This window comes from Petromyzon marinus, chromosome 30 (assembly GCF_048934315.1).
Source record: "Petromyzon marinus isolate PM22_M1 ecotype Great Lakes invasive population chromosome 30, UKy_Petmar_22M1.pri1.0, whole genome shotgun sequence".
In the NCBI taxonomy this organism is placed as follows: domain Eukaryota; kingdom Metazoa; phylum Chordata; class Hyperoartia; order Petromyzontiformes; family Petromyzontidae; genus Petromyzon; species Petromyzon marinus.
Genome location: NC_133696.1, coordinates 8,008,528 through 8,021,268, shown reverse-complemented (window position 1 = coordinate 8,021,268; position 12,741 = coordinate 8,008,528). Strand labels below are relative to the sequence as shown.

At 51.8% G+C, this 12,741-nt stretch overlaps 1 protein-coding gene across 1 annotated transcript in view; it reads right to left on the bottom strand.

The window, feature by feature from the left end:
• The window catches only part of LOC116947536 (contactin-2-like), a 93,484-nt gene that overhangs the window by 40,059 nt on the left and 40,684 nt on the right, over positions 1-12,741 (bottom strand). The window contains exons 3-5 of the mRNA XM_032963402.2: positions 9,412-9,550; positions 7,142-7,314; positions 2,295-2,390 (exon numbers count right to left, since the gene is read on the bottom strand). Coding sequence (XP_032819293.2) covers positions 2,295-2,390; positions 7,142-7,314; positions 9,412-9,550 — 408 coding nt within the window. The remainder of the gene's footprint in view (positions 1-2,294; positions 2,391-7,141; positions 7,315-9,411; positions 9,551-12,741) is intronic.

The following is a 12,741-nucleotide window of genomic DNA, read 5'->3' as shown; positions in this document are numbered from 1 at the left end:
TTAGTGCGTCTCAAAAATAAAAGTATAACCAGAATGTTTCCAAATAAAATGTAATCATACGCACGGGCCGGTTAAATTTAAAGCCTCTGGCGTTGAGAGCAGTGACATAAACTGAAATATTAACGATGACGTTAAATATTTAGGGGCGAACGTCACACCGATCCTGAAAAGAAATCATTTGCAAGATTTGTTCCTGCCTCGGATGTTTGGCTAATTACTACTTGAATCAATAAACCAGGTCAATACAATTTTGATTTAAAGCTTTCGTGACTGCAGTGATTCATATTCTTGGTTGTTTCGGTAAAGTCATGTTGATGTTTTTTATTGTTTTATATATATTTTATATTTTATTGTTTCCCTTCAACGTGACTTTACCGAAAGAACCACGAATATATATACAGGTCAATACAATTCTTAAGGTGAGAGTGCATTCCTGCAATTTTTTACTTTATTTTACAAGAACCATGCAAAATAACACGCGATAAAAATCGTCAGTCTGGTCACCAATAACTTGACAAAAAAATCCATTAACAATATCAATTTGTTTTCGTTTTTCACTTAATTTGGCTCAAGTCAAAGCATCAGTTTGACTGCCATGCAAGAATGAATAACCTCTTGGTCAGGCCTAACGGTCACCTAAATGGATCTCAGAAGTAGTTCCGCCACGTCTACTTCCCGCGGGCCGTCACCCAACGCGATGCGCTGCACTGGCCGCATCGCGGGATGTTGGCGGTCGTCGGGCGGCTACGACGCCAAGAGCAAGGTCGGAATAAAAACAAAAGTGAGAAAAGTAAACCCCGACAGCCGTCGGCCCCGCACGTGCAAGCGGTTCTGCTGAGAGGTGGGACAAAAAAAAACCCCTCTGGAGCGTGAACAAACGCCGGACGAATATTAGGTCGTCGGCTGATTTATCAGGCAGTGTACGCACCGCCCCATCGCGGATCGATGGTGGGCTACGAATCATGGTCGCTGGCGCACCCCAACTCCTTTCCCCCTGTTTGGGGTGGATGTCCCCCCCCCCCTCCCACACACACACACAACCTCTCATGAGAGATTTGTGGAATTGGAGCAAAACGCGTGACCGCTGCCGCGATTTGTGGCTTCTGCTACTAGTGCCGCTGATGCTGATGTTATCGCTGCGGCTGATGATGATCATCATTTAACGCGGAGCAGGCGTTCGCCACCAATATTAGGATTTGTAAGTGATTTTTGGGCGAGATCGCGTACATTTATGATGATGCTTGTAATGATGACCACGTTACTTTTGCTGTGGTCGATGATGATATTGCTGATAATGATGACGATGGTGGCGATGATGATGAGGATGATAATTACGTTGCTGCTGCTGATGACGATGATGACCATGAAAGACAATGACAAACATCGGAATTCATTCATAACTGCGGCAGTGGAGCTCGCTACCAAACTCACTCCACGTTGAATCGAAAGCGCGGCTCCGCAGCGAGTAACTAAAATGTATCCACCAATTAAAATGTTTTCACAAACGTCCCCTCTCGTTTTGGGGGCAACAGCTGTGAGGGGAGACGGGGAGGGCCGGGGTTGGAGGTGTGTAGCCGTGGGGCAACCTAACTTCACTCACCACCCCGAAAACGGCACGCGTCCGAAGGCGTAAAAACGCAGGCAAGGCGCGAGGAAGGGGAGGTTGAAGCGTGGTGCGGCGAGGTGAGGTCGGAGGGTTTTAATTGGAGTTGCGTGACATTCAAAGCCGGCGACACGTCAATTAACGCCGGCGGCAGAGGTGGCAATGTTGCCTCGATGGTTGCGCATCAGCCAACGGGTGCTGAACGGGGGCCCTCTTCCCCGCGTCGCACGTGGTGGTCATATGACCGCACTTCGCCACGGCCGGCCGGCGTGGATTGGCGGAGGCGGGGGGGGAGCAGAGACGTGGGAGCGTAGTGCAGTCCAATAACGGAATTGTGTTGCGCTGGCCCTCGGTCGGCTGCTGCAGGGGATGATTCTCCTCGCTTTTTAGTTTTGGTGGCAGAGTTGGGGATAATTTTTTTTAAAGAAAATAAAGCGCAGCTGGCTGCATGAGCCTGCAAGCGGCATTGTGCAATGCAATTGTCTCGGAAGCGTCGCGCTGCGGAAGCGTTGTGGTGTAGAAGTGTTTATTCATACCGTGTCTGTCTGTCCGTCAGTATTGGATAGGCTGGTGCATGTGAACCCGGTAACAGACATCACATTGCCGGTCCTATGAGTGGGTAGGGGAGCATGTTCATCCAGTAGAGCTGTGACACACTGGCCCACGTGAGCCCAGTGCAGCGGTGGCATACCGGGCGAGTGTGGAGGGGGTGCGCACACCAAGACGAGCCCCGCGTGGAGGCGCACGTGCACCGGGTCTCTCTCCTCCACGGGGAACGGGTCCAGGTCTGAGGAGCAAAGAGATTGCTCCAACGTTACGCGCATGTCCCTGGGTGGGTCTATGGGTCTCTGTGTGAGTCTATGGGTCTCTGTGTGAGTCTACGGGTCTCTGTGTGAGTCTATGGGTCTCTGTGTGGGTCTATGGGTCTCTGTGTGGGTCTATGGGTCTCTGTGTGGGTCTATGGGTCTCTGTGTGAGTCTACGGGTCTCTGTGTGAGTCTATGGGTCTCTGTGTGGGTCTATTGGTCTCTGTGTGGGTCTATGGGTCTCTGTGTGGGTCTATGGGTCTTTGTGTGAGTCTATGGGTCTCTGTGTGAGTCTATGGGTCTCTGTGTGGGTCTATGGGTCTCTGTGTGAGTCTATGGATATCTGTGTGAGTCTATGGGTCTGTGTGAGTCTATGGGTCTCTGTGTGGGTCTATGGGTTTCTGTGTGAGTCTATGGGTCTCTGTGTGAGTCTACGTGTGTACGCTGAACTTCTTTCCGCCCCGTACGCAGCCAACCGTGCCCGATCAGAGGTGTGAGGGAAAGGACAAACAAACTAAGCACAAAAGGCAGTTATAAAGAAACGAGTTGAACACGTAGACTTTCGCGACCAATATTATTCGTAATATTCAAATTGTAAAGGATGTGGATTTGCTCTCCAACACACCGGTGGGCTGAGCAGTAACTAGTTGGTGCGTTGTTTACGTGACAAACCTTACTGGCTGTGTCGGGTGGTGGAGGGTAACGACACATTTATACTTACGCGACCTAACCTAAAAACCTTTATTATGACTAAAGAAATGAGTTAGCGAGAGCCCATGTAGGCCAGCGTCCCCGCGTGTAGTTGTAAAGCCAGAACCACACTCTCACACGCAACAACGACAAGATCCCACTCGACCGCCCCATATAGCCTTGACAGACTCATGGAGCAAGTGCTGTTAGCGAGTATCACCCATGAAGGCTGGCGTTGCACACGAGGGGGTGGGTGGCCAGCACCACGCCCGACCGCCTTTGTCTCTCCAATGATGTTTACACACCGCACCAGGTGACTAATTTAAGACTGAGTCAACATCGGGGAGGCCCAGCACCGGCTCAGATCCCCATCACCGATGTTAGACGTGAGCAGGAATTTAAGTTCTGGTGGGGTCGGGATCGTTAGCGCAGCGCGCTAACCGCTGCACCACCGCTCCTCGCGCGCACACACACGGACGTGCGCGCGGGTGCATCGGCACACGTTTCAAGGCCAGAGCCGCTGTCATATACGTGGACGGTGAAGGTCATGGTCACGGCAATGCAGCAATACAATACCAATGAATAGGGCTTGAAATAATGATTCAATTTAAAAAGTTAACGTGGCTCACTTTTTGCTAAATATGTAGCGAGCAAATTGAGACTTAAAACTTTCCTGACCGCAGGAATTCATATGAAGGGCGCTTGTGTTGCGATCGAACCGTCGTGGGTTTTTTGCTTTTATTTTTTTATTTTTTTATTTTTGTTTTCTATTTACGTGACTTTACCGAAAGAACCAAGAATATGTAGCGAGCAGCGTTCGGGTGCTGACTTCGTTGCCACAGTTGTCCCTTGCGGAGTTTTTGTTCGCGCCCCCCGCAAAGGATTGACGACGAGCGGTACGCAATGCCAACCCCCTCTGCCTTTCCCTGCCTGGCGCAAACACGATCTGTCGCGTGCGCGCTGGTATTCCGGTGTTCATTCAGCGCGGTTTCTCAGGGTGCGATGGGGAGGCCATCTGGAAACGGGTGGGGAGGTATTGATTTTACACGACGCAACTGGAGGGGTTTCGTTAGACTGCGTTTCACTGCACCGCGGTGGAATTAGTATCCTGTGCCGGGGCATTGGTTTAATTAACGTGGATGGTTTGCTGGTATTGTTATCGTTATTATATTTCGGGTCACAGAATTGATCCCATCCTCGAGCAGCACCGCGGTGGGATGACCGGAATTGTTTGTACTGCGCAGGCTGTCTTTGTATGTAACCTTGAACTTCTTCTCCACCATACGTAGCCAACCGTGCTAATCGGTGGTGCGGGGGAAGGACAACAACACTGAACACAAAACGCAGTTCTGAGGAAATGAGTTTTCAATTCAGATTTAGAAGTGCACAGCTCCAGTGGCGTCCTAATATCCGAAGGAAGAAGGTTCCAGACGGACGCAGAAGCGCATCTGAAAGCGCGCGATGCGGTGACCACTGTCTTTGTTCTTTGCGGCTGCTGTGCTATGTGGCTCGATCTCCGTCGTGTTTTTGGGTTGTATCACAGTGTCGTTGTTGGGCGCGATGTCCGACGTTTTACTCCACGCGCTGCTGGGAGCTTCTTCGACAACATTGCGGTACACTTTCCTGAATCAGTCTGTTACATCGATGGTTTCACATTAGCAAAGTACTTAAGGCAACACATTATTTTTGTAGAAACAATAAGTTAAAGAGAGCCCCCGCTAAAATGAGCATTGGGGCATTTATGCTCATCTCCAGAAGTTGCAATTCCACATTCCCCTGACGGGGGCGAGTTTATCCATAGTCAATGTAGACATTCTGAGCGACCCCAGAGGGATTATGTGCCGAGTCTATCCCTTCCTCCGCCCCCCAGACAAGATTTGAAAGTCGCTACTTTCAGATTGCGAGCCGCTCGCTCTTGTCGCTCGAGCAACCACGCGGCCGGATGTGTTTTTTCTCTCTCTCTCTCTTTCTAACCATTAATAAACAGCGGTTAGAGAAAAAAAACATATATAAATACCGAACATGCGTTTAAAAGGATTTAAATATTAAAAATGCAACGGCGTAAATCGATAGTGCGCATTTTTCATTTAAGAGGCAGAGTGAATGAGGCGGTCGTGAAGTCTGTTCCGACCGCTGCCCGGGCCTCCACGGCAATCCTTGGCAACCTTCGTCTCTTCCTCGTCGTACACATATATATATTTATATATATATGTACGTGTGGTTTTTTTTAAAATAATCAGCTATCAAGGCCCACTTTACATTGATTGCAACTTTCCAAAGAGCCATTTTCAACAATTTCGCTGGCACTCGAGGCATCGCCGGCAATCGCTCGCCGCAGGCAGCCCCCGACAATTTGCAATCAGGTGACAAAAGTGTGGGGGGGGGGGGGGGCTCTAACGAGCATCACGGAGTTGACCTAAACCACCCTCACCACAATTTGTCGAGATTGGTGGCCGCCTAATAGCCGGTCAATTTGCCTGAGCCCCTAGGCGGGGGAAGGGGCGCTCGCGGGTGGCTGAACTTTGTGGTGGGAAACTGCCTTCCCATGGCACGACTAGTCATGTAGGTGCCGCCAAGCAACCAAAAAACCCCCCAACAACCACGCTTCAAGGGAGCGCTCCGTCACGCGAAGGCTGCAGCTCTTGAACGACGGGAGAGCTGAGATGGATGGAACAGGGAGTTGGGGGGGGGCTTATTCGTCGGGAGGGCTCGTGGGCAGGGGGATTGGAGAGGGAGGGGACGGGCCAACGAGTGCTCCGGGCGGTGTGCCGTCAAGTGAGACGAGCGGGCGGGCGGGTGAGCGAGTGAGCCTGCGAGTGTGGGTGACTGAACAAACGGGTGAGCATGCGGTAGGCGAACGAGTGAATGGGCGAGTGGGGCAGGCAGGGCGAGTGAGCGAGGGGGCGGGCGGGTGAGCGAGTGAGCGGATGATGGAGTGAGCGAGCGGGTGAGCGAGTGAGTGAGCGGATGGGTGAGTGAGTGAGTGAGCGAGCGAGCTAGCGAGGGGGCGGATGAGTGAGTGAGTGAGCGGATGAGTGAGTGAGCGAGCGAGCTAGCGAGGGGGCGGGTGAGTGAGTGAGTGAGCGAGTGAGTGAGCGGATGAGTGAGTGAGTGAGCGAGCGAGCTAGCGAGGGGGTGGGTGAGTGAGTGAGTGAGCGAGTGAGTGAGTGAGCGGATGAGTGAGTGAGTGAGCGAGCGAGCTAGCGAGGGGGTGGGTGAGTGAGTGAGTGAGCGAGTGAGTGAGCGGATGAGTGAGCGAGCGAGCTAGCGAGGGGGCGGGTGAGTGAGTGAGTGAGCGAGTGAGTGAGCGGATGAGTGAGTGAGTGAGCGAGCGAGCTAGCGAGGGGGCGGGTGAGTGAGTGAGTGAGCGAGTGAGTGAGCGGATGAGTGAGTGAGTGAGCGAGCGAGCTAGCGAGGGGGTGGGTGAGTGAGTGAGTGAGCGAGTGAGTGAGCGGATGAGTGAGTGAGTGAGCGAGCGAGCTAGCGAGGGGGCGGGTGAGTGAGTGAGCGAGTGAGTGAGCGGATGAGTGAGTGAGTGAGCGAGCGAGCTAGCGAGGGGGCGGGTGAGTGAGTGAGTGAGTGAGCGAGTGAGTGAGCGGATGAGTGAGTGAGTGAGCGAGCGAGCTAGCGAGGGGGCGGGTGAGTGAGTGAGTGAGCGAGTGAGTGAGCGGATGAGTGAGTGAGTGAGCGAGCGAGCTAGCGAGGGGGCGGGTGAGTGAGCGAGTGAGTGAGCGGATGAGTGAGTGAGTGAGCGAGCGAGCTAGCGAGGGGGCGGGTGAGTGAGTGAGTGAGCGAGCTAGCGAGGGGGCGGATGAGTGAGTGAGTGAGCGAGCGAGCTAGCGAGGGGGCGGATGAGTGAGTGAGTGAGCGAGCGAGCTAGCGAGGGGGCGGATGAGTGAGTGAGTGAGCGAGCTAGCGAGGGGGCGGATGAGTGAGTGAGTGAGCGAGCGAGCTAGCGAGAGGGGCGGATGAGTGAGTGAGTGAGCGAGCTAGCGAGGGGGCGGATGAGTGAGCGAGTGAGCGAGCGGGCGAGGGTGACTCACACTGCGGGAGCACGAGGGCGGTGCGGCTGCGCACGGCGCCGTGGCGATTCGCGGCCAGGCAGCTGTAGGCCGTGGCAGCGCGCCCCTTCCTGCGCGTGGCCACCACCAAGGTGCCGGCCTGCACAGAGTGGCGGCCGTCGGTCAGGTCCACCTCGGAGCCGTTGGAGAACCACCTGGTGGTGGAGACAGCGAGGGAAGAGGCAGGGATAGTGAAGGTCCGGCTCTCAGATGGGAGTAAAACCAGCCCCATAACGTGACCTAGTTTAAAGTGTTGGGGGGATTGGGGGGCACCACAATCTAAAGGTGGGGGGGGGGGGGGTGCATGATAGCATAGTCCGTGTTCGTCAAACAACAACGTAATGATGCTGCAATCTACGTGTGTGTCTATCGCGCATTCGGATTTCACCCGCCGTGAGTGCGCGAGGAACGGCTTAGAACGCCCATCGCTTAATTGTGCCATTGTCGCGTTTTGTCCCGCTCTCTCCCAACCATCGCAGACTTTAAGTGTCCGTCACCATCACCACGAAAGACACCCGCAGCGGAGGTCATTGCGTGTGAGCAGTCATTACGTAATGGTCTTTGTCGCAGTCGCCAATGGAAACCCATCACATTTTCAACCGATGAAAACCTGTAAAAAAAGATGCTACCACATTCTATTTGTCTATGCAATTTAATTTGTTTAAAATCTACCTCTGAGATATTAACAAGATCGTTGGACCGTCATACTACAAACGTGAGCCTCGCTGGTTGGACCAGAGGTCACTTTAAGAAATCTCAGAAGTAGTTTTGTGATATCCATTTCCGCGGGCAGGTTCTCTAACACGTGGCGGGGGTGGAGGGGCCACACGTGGTCGGCGGGAGGATTCTGCATTCATTATCTTTTTAATGACACGGCACCAAGAGGGAGCGCAAAATTGGGAAATAATTGGAGGAAACGATTAAATATATACTGTATGTACTTTGCCATAAGCTCAGCCTGCAGTCACATAATGTCATTCAAGGCCCACATTTGAACTCCGGCCAAGATATGCATAACTGTGCCCCGTACTTAGGAAATAACGAACACAAATCCCGTTTATGAGCACTTTGCTTAATCCCATTTCTGCTTAAAGAAAAACAGGCGACGGTGGATTAAAAGTTAATCTGCTGAAAAATATTGGCGAAGGGTCTGAAACCGCACAAGATTTTGCGAATCTCCATGAAAACCCGTGGCAGCAGGTGATGGTGGTTCAGGGCTTCTTCATCGCCAGAGGCAGTCGCGAGAGAGAGAGAGAGAGGACCGCTCTACGCCGCCACATGTATGCGTGTGTACGTCTGCGTAAGTGGGGAGCGGTAGTGTAGCGGTTAGCGCGCTGCGCTATGAACCTGGCGACCCGGGTTCGATTCCCGCTCACGGCCAACACCGGTGACGAATATCTGCGCCAGTCCCTGGGTCTCCCCTAGGTCGACTCAGCCTCAAATTAGTACCTGGTGCGATGTGTAGATATCACCGCTCGGGAGACAAATGCGGCCGGGCGTGGTGCTGGCCACCCACCCCCTCGTGTGCCCTGCCGGCCTTCATAGGTGCTCGCTAATACCACTTGCCCCAACAGTCTGTTAAGGCTATAGGGGAGATCTTTGTCTTTGTGTATGTCTGCCATGTGTGCAGTGGTTAACCTGAGTTCCATTCCCGCTCACGGCCAAAATCGTGACTAATATCTGGACCGGTTCTAGGTCTCCCCTAGGTTGACTCAACCTTAAATGACTACCTAATGCGATGTACAAATATCTGTATTAGGGAGACAAAGGCAGCCGGGGGCGGTTCGGGCCACACCACCTCGTCGTGGATCGTGATGGCCTTGTGAGGTGCTCGCTACGACACTTGTCCCAACAGTCTGTTAAAGGCGATGAATGAGATCTTTGTCTTTTGCTTTGTCTGCCATACCTGATCGACCCAGATTTGCAGCAGGGATATATTTTAGCCCGGTGCGAGTCTCCGTGGGTCTCAGAGGCACCTGTAGTTCAGTGTGAGTCTCTGTGGGTCTAAGAAGCACCTGTAGTTCAGTGTGAGTCTCCGTGGGTCTTAGAGGCACCTGTAGTTCAGTGTGAGTCTCCGTGGATCTAAGAGGCACCTGTAGTTCAGTGTGAGTCTCTGTGGGTCTAAGAGGCACCTGGAGCTCAGTGTGAGTCTCTGTGGGTCTTAGAGGCACCTGTAGCTCAGTGTGAGTCTCTGTGGGTCTTAGAGGCACCTGTAGCTCAGTGTGAGTCTCCGTGGGTGTGGCAGGCAGCACCTGTATGTGGGCGGCGGGGTTCCGCTCGCGTTGCACCGCAGGGCGACGTGCCGGTTGCCACCCCCCTCCAGCTGGTGCAGGACGTCCCCCGGCTCCTCCACAAACACGGGGCCCTGTCCTGCTGTGGTCGCCATGGAGCCTGCGTAGCACGCAAACGCAAGAGGCGTGGTCGGTCAAGACGACGACTTTAGACGATCCTTCCCGCACGTTGTTCCATCTCCATTTGTCATTCTCGGTGCAATCCCAAGCATTGCGTCTCGCCGCTTTAATGCGTACTGTACATTTTTGTTCCCTTTTTGTCAACGTCCATGTTTCCCTGTCCGTGTGTGTGAGTCGTGGGCAATGTTCAGCGATGGTCAACGTCGTAGGCACGCTACGCGAATGCTCCAGAGCAGTGGTGCTTCTCAACCAGGGGTGCACGCTGTGTGAGATGCCCTTTCTGGGGAGTGCGATACATTGCCAGATTTTTTGTTTGTTTTATAATGAAAATCCTCGCAACGCAAATTAAGCACGACAACGTAAGTACATATTCTTTGGGTCTTTCGGTAAAGTCACGTAGATAGGTTCAAAGAAAATAACAAAAAACTACGACGTTTCGATCGCAACACAAGCGGTCATCATCAGGAAAAGGGGGTTAGCTTCTAAAGGCAAACTGTTTATGAAGGTTTAAAATGGGCGTAGCCCAAATGTAAATTTCTCGCGTAAAAATGTACGTGTAAATTTACGCGATATAACCCAAAAAAAACCTGTTTTGTGGATGATATTGGTCGTGAAAGCCTCCTGCTACGTGTTACACATTGGGCAAGGTGTCGGAAAACCTGCGGCTCTTGTAAGCACTGCTTCGTCACCAATGGCGGAGCCAGGATTTTCAGGTAGGGGGGGCAACCCCTCCAGCAATGAAAAATGATAGAGGAGTTGTTAGTAAGCACGGACTTGTTAGTAAGTAAGGAGTTGTTAGTGAGTAAGGAGTTGTTAGTAAGGAGTTGTTAGTAAGTGAGTTGTTAGTAAGTAAGGAGTTGTTAGTAAGTAAGGAGTTGTTAGTAAGTAAGGAGTTGTTAGTAAGCAAGGACTTGTCCCCTGATTTTTATTCGACGACGCGTGTGCGGTGATGGCGCTGACATCGATCCAGGGTCGAATTCGAACCGCGTTGTGTGATCGGCATCGCGCTCGCTGAAGGTGTTGATGCCTTCAGGGAAGTCGCTGATTCTGTATACGCAATTGCGCACAATTCTGTGAGTCACTTAAAACTGCTTTGCCGTTACTCATTGCCAATTATGGACTCAGACTATTGTCCTATCATCTCATAGAGGAGTGCCTGGCACGTAATAATATGCTACACAGTGGCAGTGGGGGTCGCAAAATGCCGATTTATTTCTAATAAACCCCAATGATCCGATCGAAATGAGGGATTTCGATCGGATCATTGGGGGGACACGTGCCACCCCCCCCCCCCCCCACCACTGGCTCCGCCAGTGTTCGTCACGTTGTTTATTTAGTTCCACCGTTTCGTATTCACTACACAGTGCATTGCGGCTCTTGAGATGTTGAGGGTTTTTTTTGCGAATTCGAAATGTTTTTTTTATCCGGTTGTTGTTTTGGTTTGCTGACCCCTGCTCTAGGGGCATGCGCGCGAAACTCTGGAGGTGAGGCAGTAGATTAGCACGTACTGAAGATGCCTGCTATAGCATATGTGAAGCACAGTACGTGTATGTGTTCATTACGCGTCCAGTCAAACGTCTGTGAGCCATGTGATTAGTATTATTATTATCACTTCGGGAGTTGCGCGACTGATAAATTGGTCGGGTCCATTGCGGGCCTCGCGGAACGATGTAAGTTTTTAGCGCTGTGTGGTGGTTATCGTTAAAGTCCCGCTTGTCTAATACAGAGCGACCACTCGCGCTCTGCATGAACGTCAACTGCTACGAACGTATATTTAAATACAACAAGCATTTTCTCATCTGCCTCGGCAAAATTGCCAAGCGATATTTGATGTTCGTGGGAAATTCTAAACTCAAAGGCCGGCGTAAGGCAAAAAACTTTGACATTTACTGTGCGTGCAAATACAATAAACTGACAATTAATTACCCAGGAAAGTCAATCTTTTCAGGAGGGTGCTGCTACGTTAGGATGTTTGGCTAATGCCGTTAAGAACAACAATAATAATAAATACGATTCATAACGCGCACATATATCGCGGATTGGACGCCATGTTCAATGGAGAACTCGGGAGGTGCGGAGCCAGAGGTCAAAGTGCGCATACGGCAGCCTGGACAGGTGAGAGCCTGGACAGGTGAGACTGTGAATGGGTGAGATTGTGAATGGGTGAGATTGTGAATGGGTGAGAGCGTGAATGGGTGAGAGCGTGAATGGGTGAGAGCCTGGACAGGTGAGAGCCTGGACAGGTGAGACTGTGAATGGGTGAGGTTGTGAATGGGTGAGATTGTGAATGGGTGAGTGCGTGAACGGGTGAGAGCCTGGACAGGTGAGACTGTGAATGGGTGAGATTGTGAATGGGTGAGATTGTGAATGGGTGAGATTGTGAATGGGTGAGATTGTGAATGGGTGAGAGCGTGAACGGGTGAGAGCCTGGACAGGTGAGACTGTGAATGGGTGAGATTGTGAATGGGTGAGATTGTGAATGGGTGAGATTGTGAATGGGTGAGGGGGGTGAATGGGTGAGAGCGTGAATGGGTGAGAGCGTGAACGGGTGAGAGCCTGGACAGGTGAGAGCCTGGACAGGTGAGACTGTGAATGGGTGAGATTGTGAATGGGTGAGATTGTGAATGGGTGAGATTGTGAATGGGTGAGAGCGTGAACGGGTGAGAGCCTGAACGGGTGAGAATCCTCAGCCCGGTGAGAAGCTGAATCGGTGACAGCTTAAATGAGTGAGAGCCTGAATGGGTGAGGGCCTTGAGCTGATCTTTGAAGGCGTGAGTATTTGCTTTGCGGGGACAAACCAGAGAACCTGGAGAAAACCCACCCACGCGTACATCCGACTGGGTGACACTCAGCACTGCCATCTACTGGCCACACCTTGCAGTCCCACGCCTATAACACCCGGCGAGCTCTGGCGGCGGTGGTGACCCATGCGATTACTAACCAGGCTCAACTCTCTGTTCAACTTCTGAAATCGCAACATTCAGAAAATGTGCCCAGCAAAAAAAATAAAAACTGAAAAAGCCTGGATCAATACAACTCGCAAAAAGAGCTGGAATTACTCACGCAATCCTTACACAATAATCAATGCGTAATCACGTACCTGTTTAACAAGTAGAATAAACATTTTGGATGTGGAGACGTGAATAGATGTGAGCGGTGAAAGGGCTGAGC